Genomic DNA, 26,005 nt, shown 5'->3' on the forward strand with positions numbered 1-26,005 from the left:
TTTATTTTTCAGTTTATTTTCACAGGGAATCTGAAATTGCCTGTTCCCAGATATTCCAATACTATTTTTGTTGTTGAGTTTTTGTTATTCTCTCTTCTATTCCACACAGGAAAACCAGGAAAACCAGCAGTCTCATTCACAAACGGTGTCAAATAACACATGGAATTTGTCTTTATTGACATGTTTTGAGATTATGTCTCCTTCTCTATGATTTAATCAGACATATGTATGTATGTGTGTGTGTGTGTGTGTATGTATGTATGTATGTATGTATGTATGTATATATGTATATATATGTATGTATGTATGTATGTATGTATGTATGTATGTATGTATGTATGTATGTATGTATATATATATATATATATATATATATATATATATATATATATATATATATATATATATATATATATATATATATATATATATATATATATAAACAAAATGTGTTTGTTTTGAATGTGTGTGTCAGTGTGTTTTACATTTTAAAGTTGTTTTCAAAACAAATGAGACGGCACTCAAGTCAGTGATCAGTACACAATAGAACAAACCATAAATTGTTAAATACATTCCTTTTCAAAAGATAAACATTATAAATATTTTAATAGTTTTTGCGTTGACATCAATACAGCAGATTTGTGCTGTAGTGGAAGTTATTTAAAAACATATTGCAATTGAGTGATATTGTGATTCATGAGTAGTAAGAATGATTAACTTTGCATCACAATTTTCATTTGCACTGACAAAAACCAAAACGTTGTTAATCATGATCTGTGATATTTGGATCTGGCACTTATTGCACATATGGTCATGTTGCTTACATTTGGATTCATTGTGAAACTAAATATCAAGTGTGAATTTGGTCTTGCCCTTTGCCTTCTACTGTATGTAAAACTGGTGATGCACTCATCAGACATGTGTGCTCTTCATCCTGATTCCTATGCCTCAGCTGTAAATATCTGCAGATAAAGAGAATTGATCAGTTACCAGTGCTGCTTATTTGATAGCAAAGGTAAAATGTCTGACAAAAGAGCATCATAATAAAGTACTGTAGTGCTGCAGAGATGTTCTGGCACATAAATCTTGTTCAGTTGTCATGTCATATGACTATTAGTTTCTTCATGGAAATTTAATTTTGTGATGCAAAAATGATCAGTCCCAGGAATCATGAATCATATCACAATTGCTATCGTCTTAAAAAATACAAAAATTGAAATTACGTGATATATATTTTTTATAATATGAAATTTGTCTTCTTTGCAGGGACATCATGATCACTCATTTTGAGCCGTCCATCTCATTTGAGGGTCTGTACGGAGAGGTGAGGGACATGTGCTCCATGGACAACGACCAGCTCTTCACCATGAAGTGGATCGATGAGGAAGGTATGTCTTCTCTTCCATCTTTTATTATTTTTCCATCTGTACTTCAAGACGACCAGCCAGAATTGCCGGATTTTTTTGTCTGTTTGTTTACAAAATAAAAATAAAGTCAAGGTTATATGCAACATCTTCAAGTAGATTAAAACATTTAGAGGCCACTGGCTGATTTTGCCAGCATTTGGCAGTTCCATGTGTTAAAATGAGCACATGCTCGAAGGATCACACACAGTCTTGCCACTTGACTGTAAAGACTCAGTTTTTTCTTGTCAGTCAAGAAAGGGTACATCCCCCTACCCAATTCCTTGTTGTTATCTACCAGTTACTCAGGCAGCAGTAATAGTGTCATAGGAAAGATGGAGCCGTCACATCGCTCTGCTCAGGATAAGGTCAGCCTGCCCAAACTCATTAGGCTCAGATCAGCTCGCACTGGTAGCCACCCACATACAACCACTGGAGTCATTAGCCTGTCTGAGAAAGAAAAGCTGCTTGATGGTCATAACGAAGTACTTCAGTGGTAGCTGTGTGTGTCTCACACTGCCCCATCCATGGAAACCACATACATAAAGCTCTGCAATGTGAACTTGTGTCATTACCGAGATAATTGGAAACTGTACCTGTATTTAATTATTTTGTAACCCTGGTTCAAAGGTAACAAATGGCACCAACAGCTTCCGCTTGATCTGCTACAAATTAAAAACTTTATAAAGTGACTATTTTTCTGAGTGACTTTAAAGAAGTATTGCACTCATGGTATCTTCCTCCATGTGTTATAAAAAGTTGAGTTGAAACAAAGGTAAACACAAACAACAACTTTTAATGACTGTGACAAATAACTATATGCCACAAGTGGAATGGATGAGTTATAATTTCAAAGAGCTCACCAATCAAAGCTGAAATTCTTAAACAATCAGTTGAATTTCTGTCTGTACCTGTTCAGCCAACTAAATTGTCTGTAACCAAAGTCATATTCGTAATAGGCAGGGTTTAAACCAGGAAGTGTTGCTTAAACTGGGAGTGGCAGGAAGTTGTTACAGGTGAATTACCATGTTGACATTTTATAAACCTAAATCTGTTGATTTAATCAACAGGTCAGTTGGCCTTAAATGCCAATGCAAGTATAAAGTCAGAAATTGTAGACGAGACTACTGATGTTGGTTCCACGAAAAGAATTTCTCTGCATTTTTAAGAATCAGTTTTTAACTTTTTGAGCTCTTTGACAGTGGTATTTCTGCTTGACAGATGATTCAGATCTCGATCTCTTTCCGCAGCAAAGACAGTGGGAGACAAAGAAAACCATGTCACATATTTGGGCCAATATGCCATTTCTGGTGCAGCAACAGTATTTTTTTTTTTATTCATTCATTCATTCATTCATTCATTCATTCATTTATTCATTTATTTATTTATTTATTTCCACAAGCGCATGTGTGCTCACAATCCATACTGAAGGTTAAAGAATTTGACAAGGGGACAATAAGATATTTTTGTCATTTAGAAATATAATGTGATGGTTTTACCACCAGAGAGCACTGACAAGGTTCTTTTAACACTGTAAAATGTTTTGCCCCACAGTGACGTTTAATTATATGCACTTGTCTTACAAACATTAGATGCATTAGAAAAATGTGCTTTATAAATCCCACCAGGAAATAAAAAAACCAACACACTGCAAAGTTTTGTCAAAAGCTCTCTGAATTTACTGACATGAGGACAATTGGTTAAGTGAGGGATTCAGCTGTATTAGTGACTCGTTTTTTTGTACTCATTTAAATTATTTGTCTCTGTTCTTGTTTGATTTTCTCTGTAACACACATTGAAGCCGCATTCACAAATTGTACGACACCCCCTGAAACCAAAACTTTCGAGTAAAGATAAAATCAGACAGTGTAGGACACCACATGCTACCTTTACTTCATGGTTGTCCCAGTCCACCCACTGCTGTTGTATGTCTGTTATCTAGATATATTATCTTAGATACACACTTTGTGTCATAGTTTCTGTTCTGGAGCTATTTATAAAATCAGCAGGCTGTAGTTGTGATTCATTTGGTAGATCACTAAGAATAGAGTCCATGACATCACTACCTCTCTCAGAAAAACACTTGACTCTATCTGGTAATGATAAGGAAATAATTAGATCTGCGTCTGAGTGGTATTTTAATTATTGACTTAGACTGAGCACTGTACAAATAGGCTTGTACAATTAAAACTATGTGGAATGGCTGCAGCAGATGTTCTCTCTCACCCACACACTTTTTTCAACATTTACTTGGAGAAAGGTCATGTAGTGCAACTCCTATCACACCTGCAATAGTTTTATGTTTCTTTTTTTAATGTCAGTGCTGGCCTTGTATTACTCACCTTTTATACTTACAACCTTTTGCTTTGGGAACTGGAAATCCAGTATATGTACTACTTTATTGTCTTTTGTTTTCTTGTCTTTTATTTATGTGTATTATATGAGACCTATTGTGCTTTTTAATTATTTCACTTTCTTCAGTGTGTTATTCAGCTACTGATAGTTAAAAAGGCCAAAGTCCACACCAATGGGGGCTCCTCTCTCCCACAGAAAACACTGCTCTTGAAAAGCCTGAAACACCTCTCCAGTTGTTCCTCTTCCTGCTCCCACATCAGACTACATCACCATGTTACACATTTGCATGATTGAGGCCTATATTTATAGTAGAAGTGAAGCTAATTGGAAGCTGAAGACACTGAGCCGACTGAAGACGTTGTGTGCAGTGCTGGCCGGTGTGGTTTTTGAGCATTAAAGCATGTAAACCTATTTTAGCAGTAACCCAAATAGAATGAGGAACCGAGAAAAAGGCATAATATGTCTCCTGGCTAACCTGGCTAACCTGGTCAATGCAGATTTTCTGCATTTACCTGATCTCCAACATGTCATGCAAATGAGAAGCCTGGTTTCCCTCATTTACTTATGTGAAAAAAATCGATTTGTGTTAATACAAGCACTTAATAAGGGGCACGAAAAGGACTTGGATTATTATCTTTCTGACAAAAATGTGATCAAAACAAGATAGAAAACTTGAGACACGAACTGTTTCAGTGTAGCAGCAGTGCAAATTATTTTAATTTTTTTACCTGTAGCAGATGCAACTTTTTTTATTTTCTATTAATCAGCCAGTTATTTTCCTGATGAATGTTTTTGTCTAGAAAATGTTTGAAAATGTTGTGAAAATTATTCCAAGACATCTTCAAATTACTGTCACGAATGACAAAGAAAAGCATAAAATCCTTGTATTTCAGTATCTGAAACATGCAAAATATTTAAAATTATCACGAACCAATTATACAAGTATCAAGATAGTTACTGATTAATTGTCTTTTTTAATTTCCACTCATGTCACAGATAATTAAAGTTATAAACAGTGAGTTAATTGTAAAGTTTTAAATGATTTTCATAGTCGCACAGTAAGAAACAACTTTCATTCTGCTGCCCGTCCAAATGGTTTAACAAAATGAAAGGTGATATATTGTCTTTGTCTCTCACTACTATACTTAATCTATGCCAGCTTTAGTCCCTCAGGAAGGTACAAATCAATTCAAAGTAAATGTAGCTTTACAGAAATGTGGTTAGTGCAGAGGATGTAAAAACATTCTCTGATGGTTGTCCTTCACCTGAGTTCTTGCATCAACCTGGTTTATTGTCTGTACTTTAAAGTGGTGAATAACATCTGGTGTCTCCTCTGCTGTTAGGTGACCCCTGCACTGTGTCGTCACAGCTGGAGTTGGAAGAAGCACTGCGTCTCTACGAACTCAACAAAGACTCGGAGCTCATTATCCACGGTGAGCCTCCTCACACAGGCAGAACTTCTAACATATCGTGTACAGTTTCGGGATTTAACTCACAGGATGTCCTCATGTCCTGTAACCAGTTAGATGTTACTTCACACCAGATGCTTGGTCCAGATGAGAAGCCTGTTATATTTTGACTCTCTGCTCCTCGACCGGTCCGCTGATCTCTTTGTTGAGCTTTTGATCATCAGTCAAGTTGGCAGTATTACAGTATTTTCCATTACTGTTCATTGAGCTACAGTTTACAAGACCTCAGGCCCTGGATCACAACTAATGAGCAGTGCCAACACAGATCATCCAGGAAAAAACTTGACTGTTTAGTAATTAACTGCCTGCTGCTGATTACAATTAATCTTTAAGTGAAAAATCTATATATTGCCACGACGTGGGGAAATTTTGTTCTTAAAACTAACTAATATATTTTACAAAATATAGTAGAAAAGGTGGGTTATCCTGTATTATATAATTGTAGTTTTCCTGCATATCATAATAAAAACGGTCTTCTTAACTCCTGTGTTTACAGACAGTACTAATATAAACAGATCTATCAAAGTATCGAGGAATTATGGCAGCCTCAAGACTTGAGTTTTTAATCACCATACAGATAAATCTATGTGATATATCTCTTTAAAAAGCCTAACACGATATAGACTTTTGAAACACTTAGGCTTAAATATATACATCAACAGCAATTTAGTGTATTGTAGGTTGTGTCACAAAACGTATATCAACTTACCCAATTAACTCCAGGTTTTAGCTTCATATCCAGCACATTTGAACGAAAGAAGTGTCATTGTCAATCAGAAATATTAGTGAAGCGTATATAATTTGATATGAGATGGAACATGATACCTGCAGGAAAAATTCTGTTATTGCGACAGCAGAAACTCATATTCAACAAGATGAATTATCTGCAAAAGATTCATGCAATTGGAACAGAATAATTTGTGTGGGAATTACTATACATGTATTTAGAATATAGTATTATTATTTTTTATTTTTTTTATCTCATGCTGAATAATTTTGACTCTAATTCTATCTGTGAATCAGATACAAAAAGTTAAAAGTAAAGTAAGAAAATTAATTGATGCCAAAAAAGGTATATTTGACAGACGTGTTGCATTTATAATCCCAGGAGCTAAAGAATTAAACTTTCCAATTATCATCATCATCAAGTCACCTTGTGTCATGCTGAGCTGATGAAAGAGTGTCGAATGTAAAAGCATTAACACTCTCAGGAATCCTTTTGGGAATTAAAAAGCAGCTATTAACGTTATCATGTATTGAGTGTCATAAACTATCCCGCTGTTTGTTGGAACCACAAAATGTATCTACAACTCTGTTAAGATATCTTTTGTTCTTTGTAATGTGTCACTTTGTAAAAGTCAGCTGTAGTCCATGTTGGTATCCTGTGGGAATGATAACTGATCTGATTGGTCAGCAGGCATGCTGGATACAGGTTTTGATCTCATCATCTGGGGCAGGTTAACTGTTCTTGGAGTTGTGTTTAGTTACTGCTGATGAAAACCCAACATTTCCTGATTTCCAGGAAATCCTGCTCAAAATGTTTAGATTTTTGCGTACGTGTTGTCTTCAATTGTCTTATCTCTGAAAATAGTTTGAATCTGATTTTGTTTTTGTTCTTTTCTAGCATTATGAAATGCAACAAAAATGCAAATGACAGATTTAGAATTAGTTTACCACTAATCTTGACATTTGACAAGCTGATACCCTTTGCTTTAATGTTCTTCAAATGTGCATGTCACATTTCTGTTCAATCTGAGCAAAGACATCCTGATAATGTACACAAGGAAGCATTAAAAGATATGGTTCACGCCGCACTGACCTGTGAAAACAACATTACTTCCGCTGTTGACGTCTGTCTACGAGCCCTCGAGCTAGTTCACATCCTCGTCTAAGCTCAGCAGTCTTGACAAATACTTGTACAGCTTCATGAATCCGGAGGTCAGGGCTAAACTCAGACGCTGGGTGCGGAGCTAGCGGCAGAGGTCGTATATGTGGAATTATATGGAACATTTGATTGACAGTCTCTGTGTGGATAAGCATATAACCTGGGGGTAGCGGGGACAGAAGCTGCCTGTGTGGTTAATGTAAAGTTTTAATCAAGTCAGAGGTGAAGGGTCAAGAGTACAGTGGATGCCAGCATGACGGCAGAGGATGAACGGAGGAGGGTATTTTGGGGGGGGGGGGGGGGGGGGGGGAAGACAGACGTCACCGTGCCGCAGGGGGGTCGCCAGGTCTGCTCGTTAACGAGCTTGTCGGCTGTATCCCACGCCTCGCCTCTGACTCACACTGCCCCCAGTCTAGCTCAATCCGTCTCTCCCTCTCTCTCTCTCTCTCTTACACACACACACACACACACACAAAAAACATGCACACACAAATAATTTGTCGGCTTCTTTGAGACTATGTCTTTTCCCTCTTGACTGTATGCTGCACAGACACATATAAACTGGCACCATCGTAAAAACAACATGAGTGAATTTCATCATGAATTGCTGGGGTGACTGGTTGGTACAGGTGGCTGTAACAGCTGTAGTGATGAGAGGAAGTTGAAAATATACGACGATCAGACATGAATACTGCCAGACTTGCCTCCCTTGGATAAAAAATATTTTTCTAAATGTAGCTGTGTTTTTCTTTTCTTTTTTCTGCTTCCTAGTGTTCCCATGTGTACCAGAGAAACCTGGCATGCCCTGTCCGGGAGAAGACAGTGAGTTGAACCATTTACTTCTTCAATTTCACATAATCTGTTAGCTGAGGTCCCAAAGAAACCTGTTTTTACTTTATTTATTCATGTCAAATTTGAAGCACATAAGCAAATTCCTAAATTACCCCCGGAGCATCATTTTATATGTCATAATCTCTTTTTAAAAAAGTTAGTTCATAACGCCCAATTATGGCCAACAGATATTTGGTCCGGGCTCTAAAGAGACAGATTTAAAGCATAAAAGTGTGTGTGAAACTCGGCGCTCAAAATTCCCACAGTTTGAAACTCTGAAGTTACACATTCATGCACATCTTAGTGATGGTGTTAATTCTGGCCTCCAAAAATCAACAGGAGAGTGTGACACTTTACAGGACACTGAGCTTACTTTAGCTTTACCACAAGACACTTAAATTGTCACCTAATGTAGTTACCTCATATGTCAAAGTGGACTGATTTCCTATAAACTTTTAGACAAATGCATACAAACATGTAAAGCAGAAGCCCTCCTTTTCCTCTTTTCACAGAGTCTATATATCGGCGTGGAGCGCGGCGCTGGAGGAAGCTTTACTATGCCAGTGGTCACGCCTTTCAGGCCAAGAGATTCAACAGGGTGAGACATGACACTGTCTTAGTATTGTGCACCTAAAGGCTCTTCACTCATACGTCTCTACTATATATTTAATATTGTGTATTTCATATACTTTACATTGTTGAATTATTGTAATGGGGGAAATATCTTCTGTTTTTACAAGTAAAACCTAAACACAATGCCGTTTCAAAGCTTAGGTGCTGGATTTGTATTTAAAGAAGAATGAGATGTCCACTGGGCCAGAGTAATTTGTCTTCGTATTGATTGATTGATGGAGTAAGAAGGGTGGTGGTGACACAGAGCGATGGCTCTGCTACAGTTTAATTCCTGTCCAGCACGGCTACATGTTTCAGAAGCCATCACTGTGTCTCTTTCATCCCCTGGAATATAATCTGTGCTTGTTTGTAATGATTATCTCTCTCCGTCTACCTTCATGAGCAGCGAGCCCACTGTGCCATCTGTGCAGACCGAATCTGGGGTCTGGGAAGACAAGGTTACAAATGCATCAACTGCAAACTGCTGGTGCACAAGAAGTGCCATAAACTGGTCACAGTGGAGTGTGGCAGACCAATGTTCCAGGTGACTAATGTCATACTCATTAGCTCGATGGCCTGAAGTGCCTTGTTATGATCTATTGGTCATACATATAGTCTTAATATTGTATTTTTTTCTATGATAATACTTAATGGTGACTGTTGTGTAGGAACCAATGATGCCTGGAACACCATCAAGTCCATTAGACCCAACTGAACAGCCAGGTAACACACACACACACACACACACACACACACACACACACACCCTCATGTATACACACACTTAAAGTGTTCAAATGGTACTCAGAAGTCAGAAGCATTGAGCTCCTCTCTTTTAAAAAAGGAAATGGTTTTGGTTTACAATCTCAAAAATTAAGAAAAGACCATAACACTGTTCTTTAAGTATCAGAGTTGTTAATTTATATGCGTTTGAAACATCAGTGCAAAGTTTTTACATTTTACTCCCATTTTACTCTCTCACTTTTGAATCTCTTTGCCTTTTTTTGACATGAGGATTTAAACTGACTCATTGCCTGCAGCTTTACAACACTGCTCCTAAAAGATAAGACTGCTGCGGTCTTACTGTTGTTAATGTCAACAAATCCCATAAAAGAAGACCAGAACCAAACAGTGCATTAGCTGGTCTCCCAACACTTCCCCAGTTTGTGTGTGGCTCTAAATCCCAGAGCAACTTCATCTGTTTGGAAGATGTAAATCTTTAAAAACATCTTGTTTTATTTTTGCAAAAAGGCTAAATCAGGGGATTGTGATAGCCTAGTGGTTAAAATACAATAAATAACTGCAGTGGTTCAAATAACTGCAGCAATCATGGGTCAATTCAAGTGTAGGACCTTTGTTGCATGTCATACCCCTCTCTCTACCCATATTTCCTGTTGGCATTAACACAGCAGTGACCACCCAGACTACAAGTCGGTCAGCTGCATTTGGGGTTAACCTACAGCACCAGACTTAAGTCCAGTCAGGTGGTCGAGAGGCTGACTGGTATGAGAGTGCTTAGGATGGTCTGAAACGTCTTTTACTATAACTACTCATAGGCCACCCCAGAGGTGTGGGGTGCAATCATGGAAAATAGGGCGGCACAATTAATCTGTCAACTGTTTAATTAATCATTTAGTCTATAAAATGTAAAGAAAATGTGAAAAATGCTCATCATAATTTCTTTGACATCTTTATTTTGCTTCTTTTGTCTACAACCAAATGATTCTTCATTTAATATTATAAATGACAAGAAATGCAGCAAATTCTTTCATTCATCATTTAAGCAGGTGGGATCAGTGAAAGTTTCACATTTTTTCATAGAAATATGTCTTAAATTGTTAAAACTATTATCAAAACAGTTGTCAACTAATTTTCTTTCAATTGACTGATCAATTAATTGACACATTGGCACCTGTTTATCTAAAAATGTTGGTGTATTGTGATTGAGATCCTGATCCACCATGTGCCATAAAAAGTGACAAAGTGTTTTTTGCTCTAAATGACATCTCATAGTCACCATCAGTAAATAGCAGACTATGTCTGGCTCTCACTTGAGGAGGGGGGTATCTGTTTTCTGGGGGTAAAAGGTCATTGAAGACTTGTGGGAGTGTGGACCGAGTCACTGACTTTTCCTCATTTATTTTGGTGATTTATTTTTCTTAATAAATTGCAAAAGACAGTTAATACCATAACACAATAGTGGAAGGTGAGAAAAGATATTGTAAATGTAATTTTTTTCTCGAAATCACGACACATAATCACCGTGATTATGAGCTGGCTGGCTCTCGCTGCTTAGGATGGACACTGTTTTCGGCTGTGTTACTACCTCCGCTGGTGGATCAGAGGCAGAATGAAACTGAACCCTTATTCCCCCTCTGTAACTTTAATACAGACGTTGAGTCAGAACGACGACAGTATTTTCCAACTCGAAAAGGCTGTATGAAAGGGCTGTGGATACAGATATCTTTGTTAAATTCTGTTTTGAAAAGTAAGTAAGTAAGTAATCTTTATTTATATATCACTTTTCACAGATAGAAATCACAAAGTGCTTCACAAATAAAATACAACAAATAAAAGCAATGGCAAATAAAACACAATAAATAGAGTGGAGAACAATAAAAAAGCAACAAACAAACAGCAACAAGAGAGGAATCCTTCAGCTCTAAAACCCTAATTCAAACTATACGCCCGCTCAAATAAAATCGTCTTTAGGTGCTTTTTAAAAGAATCGACTGTGTTCAAGCAGCGTACAGAGAGAGGCAAGTCATTCCAAAGCCTAGGTGCAACCGCTTTAAAAGATCGGTCCCCTCTAGTCTTAAAATGAGTGTGAGGGACTACTAGCAGCATTTGGCCTGATGACCTGAGACTACGGGAGGGGGTGTGGAGTTGGATCAGATCAGAGATGTAACGGGGGGCTTGTCCATGCAGGGCTCTAAAAGTAAGGACTAAAATTTTAAAATGGGTTCTAAAATGAACTGGCAACCAGTGGAGCGAGGCTAAAACCGGGGTGATATGTGCTCTAAAAGTCTTGCAGCAGCATTCTGGACGGTTTGGAGACGTTCCAGCACTTTCTTAGTAAAACATGTAAAAAGGCTATTACAATAGTCCAGTCGAGACGAAATAAAAGCATGCACAATCATCTCCAGTTCAGGCCTAGATACAATTGTTCTTATTTTTCCGCAGTTGGAAGAAACAGTTCTTGATCAGCATCTGTCTTGAACATGATGAATTGATGAGATGAGATGCGTTTCTGCTCTGCATGTATGTAAAAAGCAGAGTTACTTTAAGATCTTATTTTAAATATTCTGGTTTTGTTGTATTGTTAAAGCCACAAAAGGGTATTTTCTTTTCTCACTGAGCAGAGAGAGAAATTACTCTGACACTGCAGGGCTGTGAACAAAGCGTGTGACTGTCTCTCACCTACTTTTTCCTCCTCCTTGTCTCATCGGTCCTTTTTTTTTCCTCTGCCTCCCCCTCTCCTTCTGTCTGTCTGTCACTTTCATCCTCTCTCTCTCAGGCCCCCAGAATAAAGACTCCAGAGAAAGCTTGCCTTACGATGGAGAGGAGAAAGAGGTGAGAGAGAAATCTTCTGAAACTCTCTTGATGTGTGACTCATAGTCTGTCAATCTCTCATGAATAGACTGATATGTGTGTGTTTATATCTATATTTTGAGAAACAAATCAGTGCAGTTTGTGTGTGAGATAATTAGATCACCTGCAATTGGAAACAGGACTTTTTTCCCTGGCATATTTTGCCATTCTGTTCATCTGGGTGATCCTTCTTCCACCTGCTGTGCTTGTGTGATATAGAGAGCGTGCAGACGTAGGCACCCTTGCAGTGCTGTAGGTATTGATTTCCTTTGGTGGAGCTAATAAAGTAACCTTTTAACACCAGAGACTGATTAATGGCCAGGGATGTAGTTTGAGGTTGGAGGGGGGTTGTTGGAGAGCCGAAGGTGGGAAAAGAATGGATCGAGTTGGACACAGATAGACTGAGATAAAAGAGGGCAAGCCAGATGATCTTATCCACAGTTCCATGTCTGGCTCTGGGGATAGGGGTTGTTACGTGAAGGGAGGTTAGATGGATAGGTAGAGGGAATGGTTCACTACAGAACTGATTACAGGAGGGACGGGTAAGGAAATGGTGAAGGTGTAGTCAGGTTTACCCAGAAGTGGAACTAATACAGCAAGCGCTTCATCTAATGGAGGCAATTTGCTTATATTTGATACAGACAAGAAAGTAATTACTAAGATTTAATGTAAAAAAAAAACTGGTGCTGGTTTAAACTTCATTTATAAACCCACCAAAGGAAATCAAATAAAGCCAGCTATCTCAATAATTCATTAAAAATCCTGAGAACAGTTGAGAAATCTTGAGAAAAGCTGAAGTGTTGCCTGAGAGTCAACTTTATGTTCATCACATTACGTCTTTGTCCGATGGTCTCTCATGCTTGTCCTCTCTCTCTGTGTTTACCACCCCCCAGGCGCGGAGCAGTAGGGACACGGGGAAATCACCTTCCAGCCTCGGTCTGGCAGACTTCGACCTGCTGAGGGTCATCGGCAGAGGCAGTTACGCCAAGGTGCTGCTGGTGCAGCTGAAAAAGACAGAGCGGATCTACGCCATGAAGGTGGTGAAGAAGGAGCTGGTCAATGACGATGAGGTAAACAATGAAGATTTGTGATCATCAAAGTTGTGCAAAATTACTTACAAGTTACTAGGTTTTGATTAAAGTGATATAGTTACTTTTTATGGAGTTATAATTAGGGATTGGTTCTGAAAGCCTGTTCCAATGTGGGTAAAAAAAACAAATTCGCTGAGCTCCATGGCTAATGAATCCCTAATCAAATCTCTCATACACAACATCTCTTAGATTGTCTCTTGTGCCTCTTTCTGACACTACAGGCGTCTACAAAGAAACAAAAACTGGTGACGTATACAAACATGTGCTAACAAGACTGACTGACTGAACATGGCAGATCCACTTAACTTACAACCCAGATTCCAAAAAGTTGGGACAGAATAAAACAGAATGTGATCATTTGCTAACCCTTTTTGACACATACTCAATTTAAAACAGGGCAAAGATTGTAATAAGTAATATTTTACATCATCAACTCCATTGATTTTTGTAAATTTATATTTATTGTGAATTTGATGCCAGCAACATGTTTCAAACAAGTTAGGAAAGGAGCAACAAAAGACTGAGAAAGCTGTGGTTTGCTCCAAAAACACCTGTTTGGAACATTCCACAGGTAAACCCATTCATTGCGAACAGGTGAAAGTGTCGCGGTTGAAATACATTGTATAAAGGATATTACTACATGGGCTCAGCATCACTTCATTAAATTGTTGTCAGTAAACACAATTAGTTTGCTAATAGTTGCATTCTGATTCATTTATGTTTTACACAGCGTCCCAGCTTTTTGGAACCAGGGTTGGATTCATTATGACTTAACCACTCCAAAGTGTTGCTACACTTAAGCAAAGTCAGCTGAACAGCTGTGACGGGCAATATTTGTAGCAGGTGACTGACAAGTCCCATGTGTAAATATTTATCTACCTTCCATCATGCTAAAGTAAGAACTTGTGGCATTTTTGATGACTTGAGGATAACGAGTGAATACAGTGTTGCACTGTATTCCGTGACCTAAAGCCGCACTACCTCAGTTAATTAAATAAAATAAAATGCATTGCGCATGCAAGTTGATATTTGCGGAGAATATTAGTTCCACTGTCTTTTACTTCAGCTTCTAAGACTTGTGCAGCAGTAGCAGGGCACCCTGGTGAGGAGCAAACACTGTTTTCCCTCGCAGCAAAAGGAAAAATGAGTCAGGACAGAATTAATGAATGTCACAGAGCAGTGACCAAATATGTGGTGAAAGCCCAACAGCCTTGTATTACTGCAGCACCTCCATGGTTTAAGGTATAATACTGTGTACAACAAAAACAACACAAAGACACAAGATGTCTTTCCCCACTGACCACATTATAATCAATAAGAGGATTCTGAAGATTAAATGCTATTAAAAGCCTTCCTTAGTTATGTTTTAACTCCATAAAAAGAAACTTTTCCTTTACAATACCATGTATGCTTTCTTTGTATCTATATATGCAGTTTGAAGGTGTGTTAAAGAGGGAAATTTGCATTAATATCCTCAACATCAAAGACAAAAATCAGCCCAGAGGTCTTTTCTATTTCATGCTGAGGTTTGATCTGCATATTGATACACAACTATTATTTGAACCACTGCTTCTGCTGCAGTTTAGTCATATATATTGAGGAGGGTGTTTCTAAAGCTATAACTAACAATTGTTTGATTAATCAGTCACTTGTTTTATCAGCTGTTAAATTGTTTACACTATAAATCATTAGAAAACTGTGGAGAAATTCCGTCTGTTTCCAAATGCCCAAGGGACGTATTCAGATGTCACATTTTGCCCGATTAACAGTCCAGAACTCAAAGTTATTCATATACCAATCATACAAACAGATAAAAGCAGCAAATCCTGAAATTGAAGAGGCTGGAAACCGAGAATAATTGTTGTGTTTTTCTTTAAAAACGATTAATATCTTATCAGAATATTTGTTAATCTTGATTAACTGACAAATTAATTGACTAATTGCTTCAGCTTTAGATTTGCTTATTTGTTGATAGCCACTTAAACGTGAAAATTGGTTAGATATCTACTTAAAAAGGAAAAATGTACAAGATCTCAAGAGCAGAAGCGTTATTTAGTCTGTACAGTGTGACAATAACACAACATCCCCATTTATTGAGATGTGAGAGAGTTAGTTAATTGTGAACTCATCGTCCTCTGTCACTGCCATGCATAATTAATACAATTAGCACAGTCAATGAGAGCTGTTATTCATAGCACAGTAAGTGTTTTTGTCATGCGATTGAACATCCATCTTGTGTATCTTGTCTGTAAGACTTGTTAGAGTTATGCTGACAGACCTCATTTCAGCCATCAGTCTTCCTAAGAAGGTATAGATAAACCATCATGTCATCAAAAATTGATCTGGACGTACACATGTAGCTACACAGCCAGAGGCAATAGGAGTAGTTAGCCTTGATTAGACGCACTTAGCGTGATTGACAAATTGACAAGTGCCTTTCAATCAATGGTGAAGTGTTGTGCTGTCCCTGCCCTGCCAGCGTGAGCAACATCCGTGTCCACACATATTATCACCGAGCCATCGATAGAGACCAGCCCGCTTCTACTGGCTCAGCCCTTTTCACCGGCTGCTGCACGCCGTGTACATGAGCAAGCCTCTGTCTTTGAGGATGGTCGATCGAGCACTTTGCTTATTCAGCTTGTGTAAGTTCAAGGGTACAATGTCAGAATGATCTCTGATGTACTTTTGGGTGTGTTCTTTGTGTATTTTTCTTCCAGGACATTGATTGGGTCCAAACAGAAAAGCACGTATTCGAGCAGGCCTCTAATCATCCCTTCCTGGTTGGCCTCCACTCCTGTTTCCAGACAGAAAGCAGGTGAGAGCGTCTCTCCTGTATGAGTCGCACATTTTTTTCAAGGCTTAAGAAAGCCTGCAAGAATTAAAAAGATTTAGGAGATTTTGATGTCTTTTAAAATAATTGAAAATGCATCAATTGCTGATACAATAAATTAATTTAAAAATGTCCTACTTCCGCCTAATGCATAATGACAAAGTATTAATAATCTGAATCTGTAAAGTAACTAGCAACAAAATTTAGTTTTCCTTCAAAATATGTTGGAGTAGTTCAAATATCAGAAAACGGAAATGCTCAGTTAAGCACAAGGACTTTATACTATTTATAAATACTTTATTTGCACACACATAAGGGTAGATAAAATCAGATGATTAAAAAACTACGACATAACCAGTGTGTCAGGAAAGGTCAAGATGTCATCAGTTTAAGAATTTTTGGGTTTCTGTTGTTCAAATTTGATGACAGTCGATTAGAAACACAGGTAAATATCACAACATTTTGATTCTAGTTCTGATTGGTGCATGACAGTACTTGAAATAGCTCTTTTCCATCTTTAAAACAAAAAACAAGAAAATATTTAAATGTGGAAGTACTTAATTGTATCAAGCTTAAGGAAATAAGATACTCTAAGTGCTCTTTAAAATCTATTGACACATTTTGGAATCTCATCAGAGATCACAAAAAAACTTTTTTTTAGTTTTTGTTGACATTTTGTCCCCATCAAGGTAGTTGGATAGGTGTGGTTATATTACGTTAAAGTGTAATTTATTTAAATGTGTAGAATAAAAAGGAAATCTCACATGAAACCACATCTGTTCTAACTTTGGAAGAATGGTGTTAATTTGGAATAGTAATAAGCTAATTGACAACATAGATTTTTTTGGTCCCTCTAATAAAGTATTCAAGTTTCAAATATAAACAAAAAAATATAACATTTGCTTCTTTTTACAGACTGTTCTTTGTTATTGAATATGTGAATGGTGGAGATCTCATGTTCCACATGCAGAGACAAAGGAAACTCCCAGAAGAACATGCCAGGTAGAGTCGAGCTTTCCATCTCATTAAACCGAATAAGATTAATTCTGTGTCATTTTGTATTGTGACTTCAAATAAACCCAACTCTGTCTTTCAGATTCTACTCAGCAGAGATCAGTCTGGCACTCAACTACCTCCATGAGCGGGGAATCATCTACAGAGATCTGAAGTTGGACAATGTGCTGCTGGACTCTGAGGGACACATCAAACTTACAGACTATGGCATGTGCAAGGTGTGGTTTGCAGTTTGCTGTGTATGAAAGGCTGATGCTATGATGCACTTTGGATAAAAGCTGCTATAGAGCTGCATGAGTGTCGGTTTACAGCTGTCTGAGACAATCATTTTATTTTTGCAGGAGGGCTTGAGACCAGGAGACACAACGAGCACTTTCTGCGGTACCCCCAATTACATCGCCCCCGAAATACTGCGAGGAGAGGACTACGGTGAGGCTTGCGACACACAAGCACTTACCAGAAATGCGATACAGTTTGAGTGATGTCTGGCATGCTGGTATGATTATGGATGCTACAGTGGTACAGTTGTTTTCAACGTACCCTAAATTTGGGGCATTTAGCAGCCGCTTTTGTCCAATGTGACTTACAGTAATTCACACTGATGCTGGACAGTAACAATACACCGGTACCAGCTGCGCTTCTCACCTTCTCTGCTTCTTATTACCTGTCCCATTTGCTCTAGTTAGCTCACATTGATAGCTCACTAAAGATGGCACGCACTGTGGTACAACTGGTGTTTGATTGTCAAAGAAAACAGCTGGAGTGCTGTTTGGAAATACTTTGCATTTGAGGCAAAAGAATGCAGACATCCAATATGCAAGCGCTGCCACTGACCAATGCTCACAAAAGTGCTAACGTGGCATACTTAACAAAGCACCCGAAGGACCAAAATGCCAGTCTTTCACTGCTCTTAATCTTTTTATCTTTTCTTAATTCCTCTGATGTGATGTCATCATCTCATCATCTTATATACATTTTATTCTTTTATTTATCTTTATTTTTCCATTACCTGACCTCTCGCTTTCTCTTTCTGGGATTTTTGCCTGTTTTATGGCTTTTATTATGCCGTAAAATAGGCAATTATGGCTTCTTTTTTTTTTCACTTTAATTTTTTTTTCACAAATGAGATAAAATGTTTTTTTCAGGATAATGTTTTAAATGATCCTTCCTCCATCTCTGCTGCCTCCTTGTCAGAAATATGATTTTGTAACATATGGAGTATGTGCATGTGTTTGTCTTCAGGGTTCAGTGTGGACTGGTGGGCGCTGGGCGTGCTGATGTTTGAAATGATGGCAGGCCGGTCGCCCTTCGATATTGTCGGGAGCTCGGACAACCCAGACCAGAACACAGAAGACTACCTCTTTCAAGGTAACATACACCAACACACGCCAACACACACACTGAGGTTTATAACTGGAGGAAAAATCAGCGCAGTGGAGGCATGCAACACCTCTGTGATGACACCTTTCTAATGGCCACCAGGCACGTTCCATCTGTTACAGGGAAATGTGTGAATGCATGTGTGTTTTGGTCTGGAAATACGGTTTCAAAATGTGCCAGCATTTTATATACTGCCAGAAAAAGTGTTGGATTGTTGGGAAATAAAATGTTAGGGCTTGTCAAAGTCATATTTCAAGACGCTTTCATCAAAATCAATTGACACTTGATTTGAAAGCCTTCTGAACTCATAACTGCAGCACCGTCAGCACCATCCTCTGTCATTTCAGCCTTAAGGGATAGTCTGTCTCACCCTTTTTCTTCCTCTTCCCTTTTCCTCTCACCTTCCGCAGTCATATTGGAAAAACAGATCCGAATTCCCCGCTCGTTGTCAGTCAAAGCCGCCAGCGTCCTCAAGGGATTCCTCAACAAGGTAAGAAGGGGTCAGGCAGGCATTATACCGTGTTGGCTCCTGATGGCCCCTGAGAATGACATTATTATGGCCTTAGTCAACTGCCATCTCTCACTGTCTTCTTTTTTCCTTCTCTGTGTCTCAATTTGACTCTCACACCTTTTCACCCTACCCCTGGTACATTTTTACTTTTCCCATCACCCAAATCCACTCCTCTTTTACACCTTTCTTGCAAATTCTCTTCTTTGTCACCTCTCTTGCCTGCCGTTTGACTTTTTGTCTCGTTTCTCCCTCATCGTCTCCTGCTGTCTCTCACCCTACTTTCACACTGATCTCCCACAGGATCCTAAGGAGCGTCTAGGCTGCCACCCTCAGACAGGCTTTGCCGACATCATGGGCCATCCGTTCTTCCGAAACGTCGACTGGGACCTTGTGAGTCATTCACTTTGATCCCCTGTGTTTCTAGGTCTCTCTCTCTACTTTTCATGTGCCTTTGGTCGACTTCATCACGATTTTTGTCATGATCTCAAAGAAGGAAATCAGTGCATGCCGGTTGCAAAATAGGTTAAAATCAATCCATATATTGATCTTGCGGAGAAGGAAAACCAGAAAGCTGCTACCAGACAGCAGAAGGTCAGATTGAAGTGCACAGGGTCACCCTCTCTCTCCTGCCCTGCGGGTATAGAAGCTCTGTCAGAGCAGAGGGTTATTAGAGATGGGATGAGTCGTGTCCTTGTGGAAAGCAGGCAAGAGACTGACAGCAGCAGAAATAGACAGACCAAGATGGGAGGCAAAGATGGAAAGGAAATTGATGTCTGGATGTAAGATGCCTCTTCATTTGTCTGACAGAGAGGTCTTGATCCATCAGATTATGAAACAAACAACAATTCATTGGCATGAAGAAGTCTTTAATAAATCTAATCTTGGCTTCATTGTTAAGGAACTGTTTTGTTCCAACTTCCTTGTCAGGGATGTGGAAATGTCTAGATTCCAAGTTGGGCTGCCAGGATCTCAAATATTATTGTGGACAGGATAAAAAAAAAAAAAATCAAAGTAAGTTGGTTTTAGCGAATTTCCATTATTGGTATGATTGTGAAAATCCTCATGAGAGCCTTGGAGAGTCTGTCTAGCTCTCTAATATTCAGTTTTATATTGATTCCCTGATTTATTTATTATTATATTATTTATTTAAATTGCAACCAGGTGAAGGTGGCCTCGTTCTGCTCAAACAAAAGAATGACAGGGAGATGAGTTGTGTTTTTATCAGTTATTTATGTGGGGGGGATTTTTATAATTTATTATTACCTTATTTCTGGTAATATGTCTGGGTGCGGGTCGGGTTCGGTTATGTCAGTTGACATGGTGCGTTTGCGTTATTCTAAACATAATATAATGTTATTTTATACCATAGAACAATGCCTTTTCACAGTCACCTACACTGTACACGTCTGCAATCAGGGTAAACAGGCAAACTGTAACCATGGCAACTGCATGACCAGCTCAGTGCTTCAGCTTACATTTACTGCATCGGGCTCAGTTACTACTCTCTTGGACTTGGTCAGGTTGGGACAGAAAAATGAGGCCCTAGCTATAAAATCTTTCTCACAAATATTAAATACTTTGGTAACACAACAATTTGAGGAACCCCGTCAGCTGTTTTCACCCTGAGCCTACGTCTGCAACCATAAAGAATGCAGTGAGTCCAGCTCATCAGCTATTAAGTGGAGGAGGCTGTGAAGTTTGCCATCCAGCTCTGAGACACGTGTGTGCAGGAGAGCCTTGCTTGTTACACTGATGCAGGTATTGAAAAGGTGGAGCTTTTTATATGGTAGACTGTTTTAGTCTGATTCATGAAGAGGACTCATGAAGAGGACTTTCTCTTAAAAATTAGTTTAGATTTATCTGACTGCTCGTATTAATTGTCTGCTTGTAGCCATGTGCAGTAATTCAGGAAATTGAGGATGCAACACATTAAATCATTGACAGGCGAATTATAATCGAATTGTGAGGCTGGTGAAGATTCACACCTGCTCTCCTAGTGAGATACTGGAGTACACCAAGCTTAAGTGAAGAGGTTGGTGTTATGGTTTGTAGCCTTGATCACTGGAATTGGAAATTGCATATGTCTGAGGTTTTTCTTGCCTTTGGCTGTGACTTGTGTTTAAGTGTAATCCACCTATATTGTCGATGCTTTAAAACTGTGAATGCGACCATGAATGTGGAGCAAGGTGTAGGAAGTGAACATATGGGCCATATTTACAACCGCTATTCTGTACGGATTGTAAAACCCTATTAATAAAGCTGGCTTGACTTCAGCTTGACTATATGAAGCATTACAGAATCACTTCAAGTAAATTTACTGTAAGTTAAACTAGGACTAAAAATACAGTAGGGTTATTTATGAATCTTCCTGTTCTCAGTTTCAGTGATGAGTAGACGTTGTTATTTGAGAGTGACTGACATTATCGTTTTATGACAGATACCAGAACTGTAAAATGACACTAATGTCTCACAGTTTTTCTCAGTAGCTTTGATGACCTCTCAACATACTGACAGACTGATGTTAGTGTTGTCTTTTTCTTTGGTGGCAAATTACCATTATTTTCCTTATTGATTCATCTGTAGATTTTTTGATTAAATAAAATGTCAGAAATGTTGTGAAAATGCACACTTAACTCAGCAAATTACATTTTGTATCAGTTTAAAGTCCAAAGCACAAAAAATTTCTAATTTACCATCATATGTAACACAGAGAAGCAGCACATTTTATGATTCTGCTTGAAAAATAACACTTCATGGATTTGTTTGGAATACTTGGCCATTAAATTTGCGTCAGTTGACGAGTTGTTTAATTGACTCATTGTCCTCACCTGACTTTAAGCTTGAAACATTTGATCCGGAAAATGTTTCGACAGTTGCACACAGTTAAATGCTGAAAATATATTTGAACTTGACCAATAAAATTATAATTACAGCTGATCTTTGGTTGAAGACCGATAGAAGCTGAATTAAGTTAAGTGATGTATATTGTTCTGATTAAAGACAGTTTTTTTTGTTTTTAAGTAACATTTTTGAAATATCAAATATTTTTGCTTTCTGTCATTGTATTTTTAGGGATTCAGGGGCTGTAAGGGTTAAGATTTAGTAAGAAATCCATTTTCTTTATTGATTTTATTTTGCTAAAAATTAAAGATATGGAATCGACTTAATTTGTATTTACTAAAGAACAAAGTGTCATCTTTTATTTTTATGTTTTAATTAACTCCGTTACACTGGAAGCATTATAGTTCAGTTTCATATTGTATAGCTTCATATCAAGATCATGTCAAAAGTCTTTAAAGTAAAGGCAGGGAACATCTGAAGCTCTGTACTGTACACGTGAAAATGATCAGGCACATGTCACCTCCTCAGACAGACAGACCGACATGACCTTAACAAGTGGATAGACAGACTTGCACTGGTGGATGACGTGACAGACAGACAGGGCAGCTCGCCAGGGATCAGCATGACCTCTTTTTCCCTGTTTGGTCTGGAGCAGAGACCCAGCAGTCGGTCAGAGTGTCTAGAGGGATCGGCTTACACCCCTCCCGCCCTCTCACTCCCTCACTCGCCTACACCTCTCCCTCACCCACACTAACCTGAAAGTTTGACCTGCTGTGCTCCTAATGTCCTGCAGGGGGAGCAATGTTGAGCTCACAGGGTGTAGTGTTCAGAGGCAGATGAAGCACTGCATCACATACTGATTAGTGTATTCAGAAGTAAATAAAGTATTTTAGTTGATGTTTTAATGGCTGTGGCTTCGTATTGTTTTTGGTGTAAGGAGTTAGTGTTGGTCACTCAGCTTTTTATTTCTGGAAACGGGAAAGAAATTCTATGATGAGCCGGCCAATGAAAGATTTTAGTGTCATATTGCTAATTATCAATGACACACAAATGATAAGCCTGAATAAAGTTTGACTATCACTCAAGGGCTACAACTAGTTTATTTTTTCTCAATTAATCATTTAGCCTGTAAAATATCTTAAAAAGAGTTTCCAAAGATCTTTCATCATTTTCTGATCTTTTAAAAGATTGAGAGAGAGGGTAATTGACAGATTAATCAACAATTAGAATAATCATCAGTTGCAGAGCTAACCAATATATGACAAGGACAAGAAGCAAATCCTCACCTTTGCAGAAGTTGTAACCAAATAATGTTTTCCATTTTTTGCTTGAAAAATAACTGAAATGATTAATCATATATAAAAATACTACAATCCAACCAATACTCGAAAATTGGGTCTGATGCCAATACTGAATTTAGAGAGTAAAAAATTCCAATGTTGATATATCATTGCTCAAATGTGGCTTTCAAACACGTGTGACAATGATATGTAGTCAAGAAAGGATATTTAAGAGTTTAACAATACATTTCAGCGTCTAAAATGACACCAGTGCACTGAAACAGTCAAAATTTCACTTGGAATTAAATGCTGATACCGAAATGTCTATGACCAGCCAATAATATCGACCAACTGATGTATCAGTCCGCATTTACAAAATACCAATGCTTCAGTGAAGCTGAATAAAGCTGATTCCTCTTCTGTTGTTTCAGCTGGAGCAGAAGCAGGTGGTCCCTCCATTCAAGCCCAACATCTCAGGGGAATTCGGACTGGACAACTTCGATGCTCAGTTCACCAACGAGCCCATCCAGCTCACGCCTGATGATGAGTGAGTTCACACACCCCCCCTTTTTTTCATCTTTTTATATTAAAAAAGAAAAACAAAACACTTGAAATTATAACATTTGTCCTTTGCTCATTGTAGTGATGTCGTGAAGAAAATCGACCAGTCTGAGTTTGAAGGCTTCGAGTATATCAACCCACTCCTGATGTCGGCGGAGGAGTGTGTGTGAGCAACACGGCGTCTGCACTCGCTCACACACACACCACCCACACACACACACTCATGCACGTGTTTTACGTGGCGTCTCAGTGTCCTCAAGCTGCATGGTTACGAGACAACCTGACGACATCAACCTTCTGTTCGAGGGCCGCACATGCACAGTAGAACGCTTATTTGCCAAAACCAGTCTCACACTCAGCCATTTATAACCACTTGCCCTTAAGCCTACCTTCTTTCTTAATTATTTTTATATCATGTAAATCTGCACTGATATCAAGTTTCTCATCGGGGGCCTCTTTATCGGTAGCCAACAAGAGGCTACAAAGTTCTTCCAAGGTTGCTGTACAGGGGGTGACGCCCTGACACATAAACTGAACATCCTCTCCTTACAGCTGGTGGGGTGCTTTCAATGCATATTTTATTTGTATATATATGAATCTACTATTGAGGATAAAAAGTTAGACAAGGCCTTTTTAGCTTCAAGCCACAGTCTGACAAAACATAGTCATCATAAAATAATTTTGAATTTTGTGGCGACATCCATTCTGTAGAGCAAAGAAGAATCATAACACTAGCCTTTGAAAAAACAAAAAGATAAAAATCTATATATTTTTCTCTTTTTTTTTTTTATTTAACAACATAGCAGTCATTATATATATGTTGTTCTGAGCGTTTAATGTCCAGCCTGAGTAACGGAACCAAAATGGTTCAGGCTTTTGTTGTTTAGACGAACACACAACATCTGGAAAACAGAAGGTGTCTGCTTCGAGTCCCTTCTCCCAGAATGAAGGAAACAGAAGCATCCAACCAACACTAGTAACGAGTGAATACTCTCAAACTGTGAATGAAAGAGCTCGATATGCAGGGAAATGGGCTGGAAGAGAAGCACATAATACCTGAACGCTGGAACAGAGGTTACATATCGCTGTGCAGAGCCTCCATGAAACAAACATTCACACCAGGACCAAACAAACATTTTTCAGAAAAATGTCTTGCTGGTACGAATAAGAAGGTACAGTAAGGAAGATGTGCTGTCCTATGTCATAGAATTTATATATTCAGATTTGTTTTTGCTAATTTTTAATACTATGCCTTTTGGAAACGTATGGTCTGATCACTTTTTTTGTACTTTCTCCATTCCATGTATGTCTTTTGTTAAAATCAAAAGTGATTGTTAAGACGAGAGCTCGATTTAAAGTCCAAAGTCGTGACACAGGGCAGGCTTGAGAACTGTAAACTGTGTCTGTCGAACCCACTGTTCATCTTCTGAATTAGACATTTTGTATAACTGCTTTGAAGCATCTGAAGGCTCTGTAGAGCCGCTCTCCACCCCCTGACACTAAAAGTGATGGTGCATGAACCTCCAGACATTCGTCCGATCGAAGCTTCTCTCTACTTGGAAAATGTTTTGGGCTCACGTGGTGACCGGAGGAGGAACACATTCATCTGTTACACTTGTTACTGTTATTTCTCTTTTTGTGAATCACATTTTAATTTTAATTTTTTTTTTTATCACTACATTGATTCCAAACGTACTGGGTGAACCCAATGGAAACACTATTTGTTGTACTTGTGTTTTGGAGGTGTTTACCACCCAAAGGACTCTGCTGAACTTTGTTATTAGTGTGCAAAGAAAAAAACACAGACAGTAAAATAAACATTTTATTTCTCTCCTTGTGGTAATATGTGCTTGTGTCAGTGTGAGTCTGTCCTTCATTTAAAGGAGCACTCTGTCAGTTTTATACATAAGTAAACCATATAAAGTCTGCTGGGGCAGCGGAGGAACTTTTGTATAGGATAAGAAGGCAACACTCTTTAATAACCAATATTAATGAATGGTAATTTAAGTTTTGTTAATAGCTATTTACTGTTAACAAACAATGGAATTATTAAAAAAAAACAAAAACATTTATTAAGCAATTTCCAAGGCTTGAATTTACTCTCTGAGTAAATTCAGTTTTTTGAAATTACTCTGATATAAAGACTTATGTCTTTTTATGGTGAGAAAGTGGTTATTTACCATTTATTGTGGGCAGACAATGACTAAAAAACCTTAATGGAAATTAGATGAATGAAACCAGACATGATGCCTTTGAACAAAACTGAAAGTTAGTGGTGGAGATTATGTTAAGTGTGTTTCCTGTTTGCCAAAGAAGAAAAAACAATGGGTGCCAGGTTTTGAAATAAAAAC

The 26,005-nt window shown here is 38.3% G+C and overlaps 1 protein-coding gene across 1 annotated transcript in view; it reads left to right on the forward strand.

The window, feature by feature from the left end:
* The window catches only part of prkci (protein kinase C, iota), a 32,871-nt gene extending 7,372 nt beyond the window's left edge, over positions 1–25,499 (forward strand). The window contains exons 2-18 of the mRNA XM_030403456.1: positions 1,267–1,388; positions 5,102–5,191; positions 7,884–7,934; positions 8,456–8,541; positions 8,962–9,099; positions 9,224–9,278; positions 12,073–12,128; positions 13,040–13,216; positions 15,955–16,052; positions 16,983–17,069; positions 17,164–17,299; positions 17,423–17,510; positions 18,324–18,449; positions 18,872–18,951; positions 19,273–19,362; positions 23,525–23,640; positions 23,737–25,499. Coding sequence (XP_030259316.1) covers positions 1,267–1,388; positions 5,102–5,191; positions 7,884–7,934; positions 8,456–8,541; positions 8,962–9,099; positions 9,224–9,278; positions 12,073–12,128; positions 13,040–13,216; positions 15,955–16,052; positions 16,983–17,069; positions 17,164–17,299; positions 17,423–17,510; positions 18,324–18,449; positions 18,872–18,951; positions 19,273–19,362; positions 23,525–23,640; positions 23,737–23,824 — 1,684 coding nt within the window. The 3' untranslated portion in view covers positions 23,825–25,499. The remainder of the gene's footprint in view (positions 1–1,266; positions 1,389–5,101; positions 5,192–7,883; positions 7,935–8,455; positions 8,542–8,961; positions 9,100–9,223; positions 9,279–12,072; positions 12,129–13,039; positions 13,217–15,954; positions 16,053–16,982; positions 17,070–17,163; positions 17,300–17,422; positions 17,511–18,323; positions 18,450–18,871; positions 18,952–19,272; positions 19,363–23,524; positions 23,641–23,736) is intronic.
* Positions 25,500–26,005: the final 506 nt, after the last annotated feature.

The sequence above is a fragment of the Sparus aurata genome, chromosome 21 (genome assembly GCF_900880675.1).
Source record: "Sparus aurata chromosome 21, fSpaAur1.1, whole genome shotgun sequence".
NCBI lineage: Eukaryota > Metazoa > Chordata > Actinopteri > Spariformes > Sparidae > Sparus > Sparus aurata.